The 17,890-nt window shown below is 36.7% G+C and overlaps 1 protein-coding gene and 1 long non-coding RNA gene across 5 annotated transcripts; both read left to right on the top strand.

The window, feature by feature from the left end:
* The first annotated feature begins 1,766 nt into the window (after positions 1-1,766).
* On the top strand, positions 1,767-2,625 carry LOC113314028. The gene is made up of 3 exons (XR_003342227.1): positions 1,767-1,865; positions 1,967-2,088; positions 2,414-2,625. It is a non-coding gene; the product is annotated as an uncharacterized LOC113314028 (long non-coding RNA).
* Positions 2,626-10,762: 8,137 nt separating this feature from the next.
* LOC113314024 (putative white-brown complex homolog protein 30) lies at positions 10,763-17,368 on the top strand. Of its 4 annotated transcripts, XM_026562804.1 has the most exons (14): positions 11,130-11,652; positions 11,749-11,825; positions 12,314-12,574; positions 12,826-12,889; positions 12,981-13,127; positions 13,341-13,375; positions 13,619-13,692; positions 13,801-14,702; positions 15,087-15,383; positions 15,472-15,945; positions 16,152-16,300; positions 16,438-16,727; positions 16,834-16,964; positions 17,054-17,368. In XM_026562804.1, exons 1-14 carry the CDS (start codon positions 11,327-11,329, stop codon positions 17,208-17,210), a joined length of 3,384 nt encoding a protein of 1,127 aa, XP_026418589.1. In that variant the 5' UTR covers positions 11,130-11,326; the 3' UTR covers positions 17,211-17,368. The 4 variants fall into 4 exon arrangements, 3 of the variants coding, with proteins under 3 accessions (XP_026418587.1, XP_026418588.1, XP_026418589.1); XR_003342222.1 differs by lacking the exons at positions 11,130-11,652; positions 17,054-17,368 and adding an exon at positions 10,763-11,103 and having other exon boundaries at positions 16,452-16,727; XM_026562802.1 differs by lacking the exons at positions 11,130-11,652; positions 17,054-17,368 and adding an exon at positions 10,763-11,103 and having other exon boundaries at positions 16,622-16,727.
* Positions 17,369-17,890: the final 522 nt, after the last annotated feature.

The following is a 17,890-nucleotide window of genomic DNA, read 5'->3' on the forward strand; positions in this document are numbered from 1 at the left end:
GATAAAAGGGAAAACACACGGAGAATGCAAGCACTGCAAGAGGAATATTGGTGCGGAGAGCAAAAATGGGACAAGCAGTTTGAGGAAACATCTAAATAGTTGTATGGCGTACAAAGGAGCACAACAGCAAATTAACCAAATGTTCTTGAAAGCTAGTGAAACACAAGATGGGTCAGTAGCTGCTTACAACTTTAAGTTTAACCAAGAAGTAACTCGTGATTGTATTGCAAGAATGATTATCTTGCATGAACTCCCTTTCTCATTTGTAAAGTACATTGGTTTTAGAAGGGTGCTGACTTCATTACAACCCAATATTAAACTTGTGAAGCGGAACACTACGAAGTCAGACTGCATAAAGATTTATCAAATGGAAAAGAAGCATTTGTACGATATTTTTAGTAAGGTACAGAGTCGCATAAGCCTTACTACTGATATGTGGACTTGTACCACTCAGAATAGAGGTTATATGGCTTTGACAGCTTACTATGTTGATGAAGAATGGAAGATTCAGAAGAGAATTTTATCTTTTAACGATGTGGATGTGCAACACACAGGAGTTAACATTGCAAAGGTACTGATGGAGCAGTTGTACAAGTGGAATATAGACAGGAAGATAGCTTCAATTACGCTGGATAATCCTTCAACTAACAAAGTCGTGGTAAGTGAACTTCTTGCTCAGATAAAACCAGATAATGGATTACTTTTGGATGGGGAATTATTCCATGTTCGATGTTCTGCTCATGTAGTTGCCATTATTGTTGATCATGGGATGCTGCAAATTAAAGAAAAAATACAGAAAATTAGAAATTCAGTGAAATTTATTAGAGGTTCACCACAAAGACAACAAAAATTTAAAGAAGTTTGCTTGCAAGTCAATGCTCCTGATAAAAAGTTGATTTAAGACGTTGATACAAGGTGGAATTCTACCTATCTGATGCTTGAAACAGCACTTCTATTTCGGGAAGCATTTAACCGGTTCGGGAAGATTGAACCTGATTTTCTTAATGTTGCTCCAACGAGTGAAGACTGGAAGAATGCAAGTAGTCTTTCAATCTGCTTGAAGGTCTTTTATGAAGTCACCATTCTCTTTTCAGGTACGTCATACGTGACAGTTAATCGTTATTTTGATACTGCTTGTTCTTTGTATTTAGAACTTCGTGAGTGGTGTGATTCCGATGATGCATTAATCTCAAAAATGGCAGTGAATATGATGAAAAAGTTTGAAAGATATTGGCGACTTACTAGTAAAACATTTGCAATAGCTTCCATTTTAGATCCTCGGTTTAAAATGAAATTATTGGATTACTATTTCCCATTAATATATCCTGGTAACAGCGAGGAGAAGAAGTTAGAAGTTATGGAAGTCTTGAAAAGATTGTATAATGAATATGAAACACATTATGCTTCTTCAGCTCATGTATACTCAGCAAACATTTCGATAAATCAAGTGAACATGGAAGATTCAGTTGGTAGTAGTGGTAGTACTTCATCTTCTCAAAGTTCTTTTACTTCTAGAAGGAAAGGTTTGACGACATTTCTGGAAGAAAGTTCATAACATGACGTTGTTCGCACAGATCTAGAGCAATACCTATCAGCTGATGTTCACCCTATTAGAAAAGGAAGTGGTATTGATCTGAATGATTCTAGTTTTGATGTTTTGAGGTGGTGGAAATTTCATGGACCAATGTATCCAATTGTAGCAGTGATAGCTTGTGATATATTAGCAATTCCTGCGTCATCGGTGGCTTCTGAATCTGTTTTCAGCACCAGTGGTAGAGTCGTAGATAAATTTCGTTCTTCAATGCTTCCAGAAACAATTGAAGCTCTGATATGCACACAAGATTGGATAAGAAGTGCGCTGAAGAGTAAGTAACATATTCAATTCATGTTTGCTATTATATCAATTTTAGTTAGTGATTCATTTACTATGGTTCTTGTACGTCAACTAACTATTTTATTGTGTTAGATGAGGGATTTGGGTTAGGTAGTACTTCACTTCAGACTCTTTTGGAGGCAATGGAGGAGCTCGAGTCAGACGATGATGATGCAACATCGCACATTGTCTAACTGACTGACTATCAATTTAAGGTAAAATAACCAGCTAACCTTGGAATGCACAAATTTGTATTTCCTTAAACTTTGTCGAAATGTGATTAGTAGTAGTACAGTATAAGGAAATACATTCGTAAGAAAGTTTGACTTGTGTCTGTCTATACAATATTTGTCCTACCTAGTTGTATATTTGGGAATTTTAATTTTTTCTTGTGGTCCTGGCCCTAGCTAGTTGTATATTTGGTGAGTGCAATCACGGAAGCAACTCTTGCTTCATCACAGGCAAGGTCTTTGATTGTTATATGGTTACTTCTTTTTGGTCAATTGGGAATATGATCAACTGTTTTTGTTTCTCTTGCAGGAACAATTGGAAATATGATGGTGAAATCTTTAGTGAACTGGTTGGAACTTCTTTTTGGTATATATATATTATATAGGCATAGCCAAAGAACATGCGAAGTGCGCGAACTACATCCTTCTTTTTTGTATATGTACTTGTGAAGGAAAAACGCATTTATCTTTTGGGGCTTCTACAGTTTATAGAATGATATGTCTGTCAACTTTTGTGGTTATAATACGACAGACTATAGCCATTAGGGCAGGTACTGAATCTACTGATGGAGCAGTTATCGGCTAAAAACATGTCTGCCAACATTTGTATTTAATATTTATCATATATAATGGCAGATTCTTACTTATAGCTAGGAAAGTAACTTTGACTTTCCTAATCTAAGGATTCTAAGCTCAAGTTTACTATACTTTTGTATGTATGTTAAAGATGGTCACTTGGGAAGTTATATAACTGATAATCTGATATAAGTTTGTGTTTTTACCCGATGGGTACCCGGACCCGGTGATTACCCGTGACCTTTACCAGGTCCGGTTCTGGGCCAACACATTATGGAACCGGCCCCGGAACCACTAGGACCCGGAACCGACGCTGATATGTCGGGTCCGGTTCTGGGCCATGTACTACCCGGGAGGACCCGGACCCGTTGACAGCCCTAGTTAAGACAAACAAGGAACATGCGGTACGCGTTTTTATAGGCTTTGGGTTGAATTTGGATCGAGAAAACAGGGAATAAAGAAAAGGAATAGAGCGAGTGTATTCGAAAATTTTGGAAATAATTTAAAGAAAAGGAAAGTTGCTCCAGTTTGCTGTTGTTTTGGGTGAATTTTGGGTTTGCTTTCAATTCGGAAAAAAAGCTAATGAACTACTATTGCTGGAGCCATTTATGGTACTGAATTGATGGAAATCGATTTTGAATGACTCAGATTTTGAATGTGTATGATTGAAATTGTTTGGTTTATTATCCACCTAGACTATGCAGCGAAAAAATGTATAAAATGGGTTAGAATTGAACAGAAGGCTATCTTTTCCGCCACCACCAGGAAACGAACAATTATTTAGATGGATTTAGATAATTTGGAATCCTTTATGAATGTAAATGATTGAAATTAGAGTTGGAACTAGTTACGAATTGGGTACTAGTTATTGAATGTGACCTGAAAGTGGATGAAGTTATATTTAAAATTATATTTGTTTCATGAATTTATGCTTGAATTCGACAAATTGCTTTTGTTTTAAAAAAATGTTCCATTAGAAGTAGGAAATTTTAGATATAGATTTAGGATATAGGGCTTGTTTTATGAAGGATTTTCTTTGTTTTTGAATGTGGGTCTATTTAATTTTCATGAGAAGCAGAGTAATTAGATCTCAGATTTTATGCCGGAGTCGGAGGAGGAATATGAGAGAAGAGTGAGTCTAATTTTAAGGCGCGTGTAAGATTTCTGGTCGTTCATTGACTATCTGCGTTTAGGACCATAAGATTAAATCTCCGATCTTATGATAAGGGTTGATTTTTCTTTCTGAAGTAAAGGCCATTTTTGGGTTTTTAAGATTTTTTTTTTCTGACACACACGTGCAATGCACGTGCTCTTCTAATTGAGCAGTCACGGTACATCCAGGTTAAAGGAGGTTTTACCAATTAGTGATTTAAAAGGGGTAATGCAAAATAGGTATTTTTATTGAGGGGGAAACACAAAATACCCCTTAAAGATATAAAGGTCGGGTTCAGCTGATTAAGCACATGGCTACTCATAAAGAAAGATTGCACAGTTTTAATTACATCAGGACTGACTAAAGACCAAATTTTTTTTGAAAAAACAAGCCGGAAAGCCATCTGGACCTGGACAAGAATTAAGAGGCATACCAAAAATAACATCGTGAATTTCATCAATAGAAGGACACCGCATGAGTTGGGCATTCTCATCAGAAGTAATAGAAGAAGGCATAAGATTTATGATATCATAACCCAAAAAATGAGTTATGCTCATTTTGAATGTTTGCTTACTACTTCTGCCCATTGCGGAGACATAACCCAGAAAAACACTGCCATTGCTTGCTTTTATCAATTCCAATGTCTTAATAGCAGCTGCTACAATGTTAATAACTGGTGTCAATAATATTCCGTCACAGAGGACTATATGTACAGCAATAAAACCTCTCAATCCGTTCTTCATAAATAATAGATTTATGTTATAGGGCCTACAACCCATGGATGTGCGGTCTATCTAGTTACCTAGTGTTGCCCCTTTATATATATTGTATACATGTAACCCTAAGAAACTGATGAATGAAAACTCTCTTGCCTCTTTGTCTTCCCTACATTTCCACTGCAACACGTTATCATGCCCGATGCCATACCACATAGTTAGATTGAATCGATTTTTTTTAATGGATTATTGGACATCAATTATCGTCAAGCTAATGGAATCGCTGGAATCAAATCAGATAAGTTGGATCTATTTTTTTTTAATCAAATAAGTTGGATCTATTTTTTTTAATCAAATAAGTTGGATCTATTTTTTTCCCCTGTTTTTGATTTTGGCATATACATTGGGTATATTAAATCTACGACGAAAATTGATTTAATTAGGAACTAGGGGTTATTTTGATTAATCGTTTGTATTCCGAAATTGTTTTGATTATGATTAATCCCATGGGAAAAGAAGAGAAAGATGGTGTCGTCTTTGTCTAAAAACGAAGAGTTTTTGTTATTTTGTAGGTCAGTATTAATCCTCATGGGAAAAGAGGAGAAAGATGGTATCGTCTGTGAAAAACGAAATGTTTCTGTAAACCTTTTCCGTTCGCGGAGAATGAGAAATGTGTCGGCTGTGAAAACGGAGAGTTTTCTGATCGGAGAGAAAGAGAAACGTCTAGTTCGGTCCAGTTCATCCGGTTCGGTTCACCTAGTTTGGTCCATTTCGGCTCACTCAGTTTGGTCTGGTTCGGTTCACTCAGTTCGGTCCGGTTTGGTTCATTCAGTCCTGCCAGATCTGTCCTGTTCCAGCAGCCATCTGTCCCGGTTAAAGTTGTCCTGCCCCGTTCTGGTTTTGTCTTGTCCCGTTCTGGTTTTGTCCGTGCAACTGCATTAGCACGATTTTCGCTTGAACTTTGAAGGAGAAAGGTGGCGGACTATGTGGACGTTATTCTTATTCCTGGAAGAACACACATGTATATCCCGGGTAAGATCCACTCATCAGTAAATTATCATTTAATTACTTTGGAATGTGGCAACCATGTTTGTTCCAGTGTTGTCCGTGCGCGAAGTAATTGCTACCAAAATTCGAGGTATGTAACTATAATGTGGGTTTTTACGTTAAGTAATTGCTAGGCCTATTTATTTTATTTTTAGAACGTGCCTTTTTTTGTTTATTTGGTCTTAATATAAGTCCACATTATATAAATAGTCAGTTTAAATTATGACTGTTGACCTCGCTCATTAAGAATTTTGGTTAATGTTATTTAGTTCTCTTGAAAATGATATTGGCTATAATTAAATGTTGTCTTTTGTTCAATTGGTTGTACCAACTCTATTTCAATGTATTCATTTGGGGTTTAAAATGACTTAAGCACCATTATTGTGTACTTGATATTTTTCTCCCAAAATTTGAATGTTCCTTGAAATGTATCCACTTGCTCGACTATTAATATGTCAGTTGTTTCAAAACATACGTTCAAATAAAATCACATATATTCCAATTTTTATGGAAGAACTCGCAAAATATGATATGAGACAGAAAATTTTCATTTCTTACTTCATCCATAATACTAACGAACCGATATATGTTGAAGTATGACAAAAAGAGAATTAATTATTTTTAATAATATATTCAACCTAAAGTAAGTGGTTGACATGTGCAGTGAGATTCTCTTGGCCTATTGAGCTAAAATAAATTTCTCAAATTAAGCTAAATGTAGCAAAATTGAAAATGGAAAGAACCCTGAAGTGATAAGGGTTAGACGTACTCATATATCATGAGACGGAAATGTATTTTTTCCCAGCATGTGAAAAGGGACATATATATCATGAGACGGAAATGTATTTTTTCCCAGTAGTAATGACACAAAAGTACAAGTATCAGCTGAATATGGGATGAAGCTAAGATGTAATTCTAGCTCCCATCATAAATGAAATAGTTGGAAATGCACCTGATCATAAGTGTTGATATATACAATGTAATGTGTATCATAGTAGCAACCAATTTTCACATCAACTTTAATGGAAACAAGAACTTTGCCAGGCCAATTGACTATTTTATTGAACTAGATCATCTGTCTGCCCTTACAGTGAGAATGTATTTGATTGCATTTATAAATTATTTCTAATGAATGTGGAAGGAAGCATATTCTTAGAAAAAATAACGTGTCAATCTAGTGAATTGTAGATCACTAGAACTTGAATTACTGAATCCTTATTAACCCCAACAATGAAATGATTGGGATTGATTCATAAAGACTTTGACATAACCATAAGGCACATTGGTTATGACACGATATTCCGTTTTGAAAGTACTAACACGATCATCACTTCATTTGAGTGTATAAGAAAATGAACTAATAGAATGCGAAGTTACGGCATCTATCATAATCAGTAATTTCTAAAGTTATTAGATTTGCACTGCCTCTCCCCATTATGCTTTAGAGTAAGAAAACACGTCACTCATCTTACAAAGTCTCTCTTTAGTGAAACATGATTGAGACCATCCTGTTTTACTTAGATGCAAATGCTAAATAACTCATTCTCCAAAGAAATAAAGTGTTGTTAGTGAACATATATCCATGCATAATGCGGACCATTCAAAGTGATTTATGGCTCTGGTGGATGATTCGACGCATTGAATCAGTTGTTGTTCATAACAAACGATACGTTTAATTTTTGTAGAATTCCTAGCACATATTGCACAAAGCAAAGTGCAAAGGCTCACCATCCTTGTTAATGCTAGAGAATTTACATCAAAAAGACTTGATGAATATTGCATGTTTAATAAGATCAATATAGAACATCTTATACCCAATGGTCTCGCAGAGGCTACCATCAAAGGTTACAGATGGTGTCTAAGTAATAGGTTATGCGTACCAACCTACGTTTTATTGCTTTGCGGATATGCAATATTACGCGCATCTTTACTTAATTCGTTTTAGAACCCAATATTAGTCAACCTTTTTTGCGTACCAGTTGGTAACTGAATTTAAGCCTGACATTTGTGTTATTACGCAATTTTGGCTGCACTATATATGTGCCATTACAAGTCCACAACGTACTATGATGGGTCACGAAAATGATTAAGTAACTTTGTTGGATATTTACTCTCAACAGTTATCCGCTTTTGTAAAACCTTTGGCAGGAGGTCTCTTACTGCTAGATTTGCAGGTTATCACTTTAATGAGACAGTCTTCCCGTTGTTAGGGGGGAGATAAGAAAAAGTATTTTCTAAGGGAACGACATGAATTGTCATGGTGCGTTCCCACTGTGTCTCATATTGATTATTGTACTCCTCAAATGTTAATGTGTAGTGACAAATAATAATCAATTTTCAGAATGTACACTGATGTCGCTAAAGTGATAAAATCACACATACCAGCTGCAAATATTCCTACAAGGTTAGAAATCCTTAGTATGGGGTACACCATAGACTAAGGTGTTGCAACTACACTTGGTGGAAGTGTAGTTGAGGCCGTGACTCCATCAAGGAAGATGGAGAGACCACCAGGATCGATCAATGCTCACCTAGAAAGGAAGTAGATGAGTAAGGCACAACCTAATTTGTATCATTAATGAAATCATCTCATTTGATTGTCTCTTACTATGTCCATGAATCAATAATGGAGGACGCTCCGAAGTTTTAATGATTATAGAGAACAATGAAATCCTGTACAGATTATGAGAATGCACATGAGTCAATGGAAGGATCATGCGTGCACAGTGATGATATAATCCATAAATAGTTCCTCCAGAAGTAGAGCACAATGAGATCGAACCATGCTTTATTTTGATTAATTTCAAATAAATAGCATATTTGGCCTACACAATCCAGGTAGAACTTAGTTCTTTGGCAAATATACAGGTATTTGGTGTGGTAGTGCTTACCAACCAAGTGTAAAGCCTATTGGACATACATAATTAATTTGTCATAAAGCATAATAAGAAGAAAGTAGTCTTGAAGTACAAAGACTCGCCTTGTGGCGCAAGGTTTCTCACAAAGCCCTGAAATTGTTCTCTTGTAATGAACGTTATAGAGTTCCGCTACTTAGTTAGCTTGGTAATTTCAAAAAGACTTGAAATGTAGCATATGTATGTGCTTGTTATGTATCTCTGAAAGAATCAAGAGATAGAAGATATTTACAAAAGTACTTGATAGACTTTTGTTGCCCAAATCAAATGACTCTAAACCACAGAGTGCGTTTACAGTTAGATAGAACACTCACTTATAGATTCAAGCAATCAGGCGGATGTGGTATACCCGTCTAAGTGACTATTTGATTTGGAGGGGATAGACAAGTAAGTTATTTATTTTCTTGCGTATTCACAAGAAAGTTCCTGATTTGGAATTATAGCCATTTATGTCGATGGTACAGACATGATGGGTACTCTTGATGTAATAAGAGACCTTAAAATCTATTTAAAATCCGAACTTGAGATGAAATATCTGGGTAAAGCTCGACCGAATACTGAGCTTGTGGTATATTATTCCACCAGTTTGCATATGTATAAAGTTGTCAGGAAATTTAACAAAGACATGCATGCTGATAGCACTCCCATGATTAGTCGAGGTTCAAATGTAAGTAAGTGACCATTTCGTCTAAAGGAAGATGAAGAAGATGTGTTGGAAGATGAAATTTCCATATCTAAGTACAATAGACGCATTGTTGTACATAGTATAATAATGTACTCGATTAAATTTTATATCCTCAGGGAACTTGTTAGCTAGATATAGCTCAGCGCCAACGCAATGTCATTGGAATGGTATATTGAATGTAATCATGTACTTAAGATTAACCATTGACATAAATTTTTTTTATCCCTGCAAAGACATAAAAAGGAATACTAAAGGAACTGCAATCCAAAGGTTGTTGATTATGAAGGAAAAATAATCTCTTTCCACCGAAAGTTATCAGGGGAGATATGGTAGACTATTTTCAAGGTCATTACCGAAATCCAGTTTCGAAAAGTACATGACTAAAGGAACAGTCTGGAACAACTCTGAAAGTAATCAGGGGAGATGCCGACATCAGGGGGAGGATCCAAGGATATGATGTCGACATAATTTATTTCGAAACTGAAATTGTGTTGTACTCTTTTTCCCTTCGATCGAGAATAGTTTTTCCCAAAGGGTTTTGTTACTCGACAAGGTTTTTAGCGAGACAGCACTAAAAACATCAAGTATATTAAACGTTGAAGACATAAACATCGCGTTGATATTACTGAAAATATCTGAACCAAAGAAATGAAACGCGATAGTCTGTTAAGCAACATAACTTCCAGAATCAACAACATGGTCTTAACATTCAAGTCACCAAACTAAAGTGTGATAAACTTTCTTTGACTACAGTAGACTAATGAAAATTGTTTGACATCAGGGGGAGCATCTAATGGTATGTTGAACTCTTTTCCTTCACCGAGGTTACTTTTCCCGCAGGGTTTTATTGCTCGGCAAGGTTTTTAATGAGACAACAACAAACACTAGAAATATAATTTCCCAGCTAAGGCTATTGTCTCTCTCACGAGGATTTTCTGCCTTAGGAGTTGTGAAGCAACTAGTCAAATTCAATGGAGCAAAGTGATCATCTGCAACAGATCACCTTTACTTGCATCTGTCACATTGTACTCATTTCCCTTCGTCAAGGTTTTATCCTACTGGGTTTTCCTTGTCAAGGTTTTAATGAGGCAACGTATACAAATCCAACTAGGTTCTAAGTTTAATTAATATTGTGCTCTTTTTCTTTAGTTCAGGTTTTTCCCTCAGGGGTTTTGCTGACGAAGTTTTAACGAGGCAATTAACTTAGACTCGTCGATCTTTGAAGATCGTATTGCATGTGATGAACTACATGTAAAATACGAGACAACATGTGAAGTACTACATGTGAAGAGTTGTACCAAGGTTTTATCCCACTGGATTTTTCCTTGTCAAAGTTTTAGTAAGGAAATTGATTACATCACAAGTCATCAAGGAGAGGACGACATTTGAAGAACTACATTCGAAGCACTATATGTGAAGCACTATGTATAAAGTTTTGTTATTGAACCGCACAAGGAGGAGTGTTACAGGACCTACAACTCATGGATGTGCGATCCATCTAGTTACCTAGTGTTTTCCCTTTATATATATTGTATCCATGTAACCCTACGAAACCAATGAACGAAAACTCTCTTGCCTCTTTGTCTTCCCTGCATTTTCACTGCAGCAATTTATGATTTCTGGAGGTCAGACCTCTTCTTTCCTCTCGAACGTATTCAAAAGCTGAAAACTTTCCCTCCATTTCTTCATCTCTTTATTCACTCTCCTCATCATCATTGGTAAAATGCAATTCACAGACAGAATTATTTGCTCAAACTTAGAGAATCTTACCATGTTCTCTCTCCTTCACCACTTTCTTCTCGCTTCTATATCGAATTACCTGTCCATATATGAAACCCTAGGTTACCTAAAACAACAAATTATTCACATCTCCGTTATCTATCACGACGACTACGATTACGACGACAGGTATTCCAGTTCTTGATGGTCCGGTTGGTATACGACCTAAAATGATTCTATCAATGACTATTTGAGTTGAAGTTTTCAATTTTTATTATTTAATGTATTTTTGGAATATACTTGTTGATGATTTTCTTGAATTTTGATTATGTCTGTATGTAGAAAGATTCTACTTATTTCAGTCAATATCTTTAAAAGAAAAATTATGTTGTTAGAGACAATTTAGATCAATATGGGCATTGATAAAGTCAAGGCAGATCGAATTACATCTTTCCTGCTCTTGATAATCATTCTATGTAGATTTTCATTGCAAGTACAATGCCAACTATTTGATAATTTGAATCAAACGAGTAATTCTAAGTTACCTCCACTGCTTGATGAGGACTTCAATCAAACAAGTAATTCTGAGTTAGTTCAACTACTTGATCAATACAATCGAACAAGAAACCCTGAGTTACTTCCATTAGTTACACCGCTGATTTACCAACGTCTGTCTGATCTCACAAGTGTTTTTCAAGGCGACGTTAGTCGTAAATTGGCTTTCTGTATCAAGGATCAGTGGGTTATTTTTTGTAAACCTTCTTCTTGACAAATTACTTCAATTAGTGCTTGATTGTTTTAATTTGGTCTATAAGTGATTTTGTTTTGTTCCAGGGAAGCAGATTGGAATGGGGCATTCAATTTTAAGGCGGATTTGGATTTTTTATCTTCTTGTATTGAGAAAACAAATGGTAGAATTGATTCTCTTGTGTCTTTTGCTAGAAAGATACTCTTATTACTTTGATTACATGAAAGGCACTACATTTTTATTGTTACGAAAAGAGCAAACATCTATACTTTGTTAGTGAAAAGCAGACACAAGTCATTGTCTATATGCTTTACGGTGTATTATAGCAGAGCCGTGAATCTTTGGACCTCCCTCTTTGTAACTACTCATTGTCTTTCTCAATGATAGCAGGATTTAGGTATGCACTTTTTAAAGTAATTAAATAGGGTCATGCATAACTAACTGTCAGGGTCACTGGATGGTCGGATGTTATCCGTATAGATATTAAGTAGAACTTGTGACCAGCGAAAACTTGAGATGTCGAGCCATTTGCTGTATTTTCGGCTGAATGTGTTTTGTGTACAAGGGGGACTATTTCAACATTATTTTTATTTAGTGTGTTGTTGTTGTTGTTGTCTCGCATTTGAAATCTGATAACAATTGGATCAACAGGGGATATCACACAACGCCTATGTACAGCAGCAGAAACAAAATTTTACTTTAGTAGATTCCTCGCAAAGAACTACTTGAAACCTAATATTAATTGTAATGTGACCACTTGGAATGATGGCTGTGAACCTGGATGGGCTTGTAGAGTTGAATTTGATGATCTAGTTGATTTGAAAAATTCGAACGGCATGCCTACTAGAACTGCCGCTTGTCAACCTTGTTGCGCGGGCTTCTTCTGTCCTCGTGGACTTACTTGTATGATACGTAAGTATTTGATCTGAGAATCCTATCTTTTTTAAGACTAAATGAACTTAAGTTTTGAGTTGAATGCTACAAAAGTACAAATCATATCAAAGTCAATGCCACAGAAGACCATTAATTTGTGATACAGTGTGAGAATTATATCAGTTTAAATTGGTTATTTTGTACTGTTTAAAAGTTTGTTATTTTATGCTTTATTGAGATGAATGATATTCACGAACTATTTGTCACTGTTCGTTTTATTTTCATTGAAGCTTGCCCTTTAGGTTCCTATTGCCCACTTGCGGAACTCAATAAGACGACTAGCATGTGTGAACCGTAAGTTGATATTGTAGTTACTAAAAGTTTGTTTATCTCTTGTTCTTTTCTGTATGTATTTTAGCTAATTTATGACTACAACTTACTGCAGATACCGTTACCAACTACCTCCAAAACAGCTAAACCATACTTGTGGGGGAGCAGATTCCTGGGCTGATATCAGTAGTAGTAGTGAGATGTTCTTCTCAGCAGGATCATATTGTCCCTCTACCACCAAAAAAGTACCTTGCAGTGATGGGTACTCCTACTTTTATCCCCAAACCCTGCACTCATCAGTCGCTTATGTAACTTTTGCGACTTTGTTGATAGATAATTGAAATCTAGGTTCACTCTATTAGATGCCTTGATTTTGATTTAGTTCAGTCTCTTTTTGGCTTATATTGATTAATTTATTATCTTGTAAGAAACTTTGTTCCCTTATTTCCTAATTCTTTCTGCTGGTGTTGTTCAGACATTACTGCCGTACAGGTTCAAGATCTGAAAAAAGTAAGTTTGTTTAGCTACTCTTAGACATATTGTTTGTAGCACTCGAGTTTAACACCACTAAAACGATCCAATACCTGGAGATTCTATTTATACCCCTTGGACTCGAGCAATTGTCCAAAATTCTATCAACACAAAGATCTTCAAGTAGAACATGTCCTTAAATTTACGCCGCGTTTGTGAAAGTTCAGACTAGAAGTAAAGGATTTTGCTTCCAGGCTTGACCTTTTAATGGCCCCTTTGCAGAGTGCTTCAAGTTGACTTCTTGCAACCCAAATACTGCAACACAGGGTCTCCGCTTACACGGTGCTATTCTTATTGTAAGTGCTGATAGCATGATATTTTCTATCCTCACTAAGAAGTCTGCACATATGCTTGTACTCTTGAATGCAACTGGTAGATATTGACACCTTCAATTGTCAACGTAGGCTGCATTGAGTGCTTTGTTGATCATTATCTATAACTGCTCTGATCATGTTCTCGCCATTCGTGAAAGAAGAAACGCTAGATCTAGGGAAGCTGCAGCAAGAAGTGTCCAGGGAACTGCACATGCACTTAACAGGTGGAAGGCTGCAAGAGACGTTGCCAAAAAGCATGCACTTGGGCTTCAAAAATCATTATCAAGTACACTTTCTCGTCAAAGGACAGCCAGACAACAACAGAAAATAATAACTCTGGGCAATGCTAAAAGTGAGCCCGATGAGGACGTAGATAGTTCACGGGAATATCAGCTGAAGTCATCCAAATCAGAAAACAGAATGAAGAAGGGATCAGAAAACCCCACAGAGATTATAGATGATCTTGAAGGCAACTTTAACAGTAATCGAGATTTCAGTTTGGAGAATAGTCAAAAGCATGCACCAAAGGGGAAACACATGCATACTAATAGTCAAACTTTTAAGTATGTATATGAAAAAATTGAGAAGGAGAAAGCGCAGCAACAAGATAATAGGAAACTGACCTTTTCTGGTGTAATTAAAATGGCCACTCAGACAGAATTCAGGGCCAGACCAACGATTGAGATTTCTTTCAGAGACCTAACCGTTACTTTGAAAGGTAAAAACAAACATCTCATGAGGTGTGTTACTGGAAAAATCATGCCTGGTCGCGTTTCCGCTGTCATGGGTCCATCTGGAGCTGGGAAAACGACATTTCTTAATGCTCTAGCTGGAAAAGCTACGGGATGCAAAAAGACGGGTCTTATTCTTATTAATGGAAACGATGAATCGATTCACTCGTATAAGAAAATCATTGGTTTTGTGCCACAAGATGATATTGTGCATGGGAATTTGACGGTAGAGGAGAATCTCATGTTCAGTGCCAAATGCAGGTATGCTTCATGTAGTTAACCTTGTATGATATAGTCATTCATGTTGTCATTGTAACATTTCACATTGCCTAAAGTGAATAGTCGCTCTGAACTCTTTAAGGTTTGACTTGGACTTCACATGTTACCATGGCCTTGTAAAGAGTTGGATCTGAACTTGGAGGGCTCTCTTAAGAGCAAGTAGAACCTCATAAAGTGATATTAAGGTGATCAAAGATGGGACTGTATTGCTGACTTGTGGATTGGGTCGTGACAATCATGCTGCTTTTATGCTGCTTTTTCTTGAGTTATTACGTCCCAATAGGGGATTCAAAAAGTTAGCTCTGCTACATTAAATTAACTTGCCGATTTCTATTCTAATTCTGCCAGTTTCTCTGATTATTGAAGGCTATCAGCTGACATGCCAAAAGCGGATAAGGTTCTGATTATTGAAAGAGTTATCGACTCCTTGGGACTACAGCATGTAAGAGGTTCCTTGGTTGGAACGATAGAGAACCGGGGAATTTCCGGAGGTCAGAGAAAACGAGTAAATGTTGGGCTGGAAATGGTTATGGAACCTTCACTACTGATCTTAGATGAACCAACATCTGGTTTAGACAGTTCATCTTCCCAGTTGCTTCTAAGAGCACTTCGTCGTGAGGCACTTGAAGGGGTGAACATCTGTGCAGTAGTTCACCAACCCAGGTAACAATAAGACTTCACGCTTTTTTCATTTTGCTTCCTTTGTTCAGTTTTCCTCAGTGTTTTAGTGATCTGTAATTATCTTCTTCAGCTATAGCCTGTTCAGGATGTTTGATGATCTGATACTTCTAGCAAAAGGTGGTTTTATAGTATATCATGGACCAGTAAAGGAAGTCGAAGAATATTTTGCAGGCTTTGGGGTCGTAGTTCCTGACCGGGTCAATCCACCAGATCACTTCATCGACCTTTTGGAGGGTATTGTACCAAGCACTGGCATAGACATGAAACAGCTTCCTCTCAGATGGATGCTTCACAAAGGATACCCAATACCCCCGGATATGCAGCTCGATGCTGCAGATATCGCTTCGTCATCAAGAGGTCCAGAGACGAGTGTTGATGTAGATGAAGATGAAGTTAGATCATTTGCTGGAGATATATGGGAGGATGTTAAGTGTAACGTTGAGATCCAACGGGATAACATACATCACAATTTCTTGATGTTGAAAGACTTGTCCAAACGTCTAACTCCTGGTGTATTTAAACAATGCAAATACTATCTTGGGAGGTAAATACTGAATTCTCAGAGCTCTTTAATGTGCACAAACTATCCAGCCGAGTATATGTAAGAAGGAAATATATGTTGTTTTTGCTGGTTGGTCAGTCTGGAGTGATTATGAGCTGGTTCTTTTGCGGCATACAAGTTTAAATCTATTTTATTTGCTATTGCGTTTTGTAATCTTAACTTGCGTTAACTTTATTATTTCACTTCAGGATTAGCAAACAACGGTTGAGAGAATCTAAAATACAAGCTGTGGATTTTCTAATTTTATTTCTTGCTGGAACCTGCTTAGGATTACTTGCTAAAGTTAGTGATGAAAATTTCGGGGCAGCAGGTTACACCTACACGGTAATAGCAGTTTGTAAGTAGCTGAACTCAAACCTCCTCAGACTCCTCTCCTTTATATTTCTTGCTGATGATCTATGTTCTTTCAACATTTGAATTTTACTCCATTTAATACTTCCTCATTTGTTCGAAAACATTACTGCTGGTTTGCTGCTCTTCTATGCAAGATTGCTGCATTGAGATCCTTCTCAACCGATAAGTTAATTTATTGGAGAGAGAGTAGTTCTGGCATGAGCAGCTTGGCCTATTTTCTGTCGAAGGACACTGTTGATCATTTCAATACACTTGTAAAGCCTGTGGTTTATCTCTCCATGTTTTATTTCTTCAACAACCCTAGGTCTTCGTTCATGGATTACTACATTGTTCTGGTCTTTCTTGTGTACTGTGTTACTGGCATAGCCTATGTGTTTGCCATCTTTCTTGAACCTGGCTCAGCCCAGCTGGTACGCACTCTTTCCGATTAAAATATTAAGTTTGTAACATCCCTTTATTTGCCATTGCATGTTCCACCGGTACTAACAATCTGTCTTTTTTTTTTCCTTCTTCCAGTGGTCAGTTCTCGTTCCTGTTGTTTTGACTCTCGTCTCTACTCAGCAGACAACTGGATTTGTGAAGTTCATAGCAAATTTATGCTATCCAAAGTGGGCTTTGCAAGCATTTGTGATATCAAATGCCGAAAGGTGTAGTGTAGTATTCAATTCTCCTAAATGTCTTTCCTGACGTTCTTCTAGAATGGAATTAGTATGCTAACTATTTTATTGTTTGACAGTTATTCTGGAGTTTGGCTGATAACACGTTGTGGTTCACTGATGAAAAGGGGCTATGATCTTCGCAATTGGAATCGTTCCATAATCGTTCTTTTCCTTTACGGTGCAGGTAGTCGCATACTTGCTTATATCTTAATGGTCTCTTTCCAAAGAAAGTAAATAAAATTGTCGCTCTTAGCCTCTTATTTTTATGTAAAAGAGAAAAATTAGAAGAAAGGAAAGAAAAGACAGCTTTCGAAGCTATTGTTGTGGTGTAACCCCACTCAAGAACATTGGTTATCACTAGTCACTCGATGATAATCTCACTTTAATCAGTAGAATAACACTGCCTGACTGGTTAAACCAAAGGTTCTGTAGTAATTTTCTAACCCATACTAACATGTATTTAGAACTTGAGCTGTTGAGCGTATGAAATGGTTATGAGTTTGAGGAGACATATTTTGGTAATACTACTTGCTGTGGTTTATATTCGTTTTATTTGAGATTAAAGCAACTCTGTTGAGCAAACCGTCCATGTCTTTCTCCTTTATAGCCCAAACACGATGTTATGATCTCAGGATAGATGCAAGTGCCATGAAGAACAAGTTACAGTGGAAAGAAAAACAAAGGAAATTTCACAGAACTGTACAATATTATTCAAAATGGATCCCGAAAAATACATTTTAGACTTTCCTTATTCACCTATTTGATTGATGATTATTCTGGAAAGATTATATCTTTCAACTCACTTGAATCTTCCTACTAGGCAGAGCATGTGTTGCTACTGAAATTGGCTTGTCAAACTTCTCCACCATGTCATGCTCTATTAGACACTGTAAATTCTAAGAGTCTAGACACGT

Source organism: Papaver somniferum, chromosome 9, assembly GCF_003573695.1.
Source record: "Papaver somniferum cultivar HN1 chromosome 9, ASM357369v1, whole genome shotgun sequence".
Lineage (NCBI taxonomy): Eukaryota > Viridiplantae > Streptophyta > Magnoliopsida > Ranunculales > Papaveraceae > Papaver > Papaver somniferum.